Source organism: Orycteropus afer, unplaced genomic scaffold, assembly GCF_000298275.1.
Source record: "Orycteropus afer afer isolate SDZICR_OR568_19922 unplaced genomic scaffold, OryAfe1.0 scaffold00612, whole genome shotgun sequence".
NCBI lineage: Eukaryota > Metazoa > Chordata > Mammalia > Tubulidentata > Orycteropodidae > Orycteropus > Orycteropus afer.
The window spans coordinates 205,695-207,224 of record NW_006922199.1 but is presented as its reverse complement, the minus strand read 5'-3'; the positions used below and the strand labels follow the sequence as shown (position 1 = coordinate 207,224).

Below are 1,530 nucleotides of genomic sequence, written 5' to 3'. Positions count from 1 at the left end.
TATATGCAAAAGGGTTCATATTTGTTGTCTGTACTTCCCATGTACCTCTCTATGTCTTTCTCATCCTCAATGCTGCCATATTGGTCGCTCACATTTGGTACCTTGCCCTTCTCTTCACCCAAATCAGTATTTATCTCTTTCTGTCTAACAGAGTTCCCTCCCTGCCCCTCCCACCCCTCATTACTTAATTTAGATGCAAAAGGAAGTTGAACTAAATATAGTAAAGGAAACAAGCATAGGAAAGTTTTACTTTTCTAGAACAACAAAAATATGAGTTATTCTAATGCATACCTTTGGTAAAGAAAGAATCACTGTTTTAGGGGAGTAGCTTGATTTTTATCTTTACCTTTAGATAATGGATGGTAGTGAACTTGGAACCTCCTAGAATTTCATTTTCTTTTTCTTTGTACATACACTTATTGCATCCCTGAGTTCTCAGCCTGATTTACTAGGTAATAATAACAGCTTTCTTTTATTGAATGACTACTGTGTTCAGGCTCTGTGCTAGAGGCTATGCCTTAGCAACATTTCTTTGCTCGACCTTGGACAAGGCCCTGACTTGGCTTTAATATTTTGGATGGTAGTAATAGTATGTCTATTACTGAGTTGCTTTGAGATTTCAATGTTTAAGTGAGATGCATGTAAAACGCTATAATAGAGGCTGACATGAGAGAAGTGTTTAAATGTTATTGTTGCTTTTAATTCTTACATATGTCTTTGAAGTGGACATCTTTCCTTTTTATAAAGAGGAAAACATTCTGGGGGCATTAAGTGCCTCACAGGTACCAGCTTGAGGATTATGGCAAGTAATCTGCCTAGATTTGTATGTATGCTAATGAGTTCATCTATTCAGGACCATTCTATGGTTTCTCCTAGGTGCTGGGAAGTCCCTGGTTGGAGTGACTGCTGCATGCACTGTTCGAAAGCGCTGCTTGGTGCTAGGCAACTCAGCTGTGTCTGTGGAGCAGTGGAAAGCCCAGTTCAAGATGTGGTCCACCATTGATGACAGCCAGATCTGCCGCTTTACCTCTGATGCCAAGGACAAACCTATAGGATGCTCTGTTGCCATCAGCACCTACTCCATGCTGGGTCATACCACCAAAAGGTCCTGGGAAGCTGAACGTGTCATGGAGTGGCTCAAAACTCAGGAGTGGGGCCTCATGATCCTGGATGAAGTCCATACCATACCAGGTCAGCAGGCTGGGCACTGGGCTACCCACCCACTGTATGATAATTAATTTCTAGTTCTTGGGTTGGGGAGTGACTGCTATGTGGACAGTCCCTTCTTTCTGGAAAGACTTGCTGGATAACGTTTTAAATGATTCTTAAGTGTGTGTACAGTGGAAGTGGGGGGAAGATGGCTATATAAATTCACACATTTCTTAATCACTGACCCAGAGTAGTCATTTCTTTTTTTTTTTTTTTAATTTATTGCAATTTGGGTGAAGATTTACAGAGCAAATTCACTTTCCATACAGCAGTTCACATATACTTTGTCTCATGTCATTGACCACAGTTTACCACAATGCA

At 40.8% G+C, this 1,530-nt stretch overlaps 1 protein-coding gene across 1 annotated transcript in view; it reads left to right on the top strand.

The window, feature by feature from the left end:
• Positions 1-1,530, top strand: part of ERCC3 (ERCC excision repair 3, TFIIH core complex helicase subunit) — a 218,454-nt gene that overhangs the window by 18,433 nt on the left and 198,491 nt on the right. The window contains exon 8 of the mRNA XM_007956396.1: positions 877-1,191. Coding sequence (XP_007954587.1) covers positions 877-1,191 — 315 coding nt within the window. The remainder of the gene's footprint in view (positions 1-876; positions 1,192-1,530) is intronic.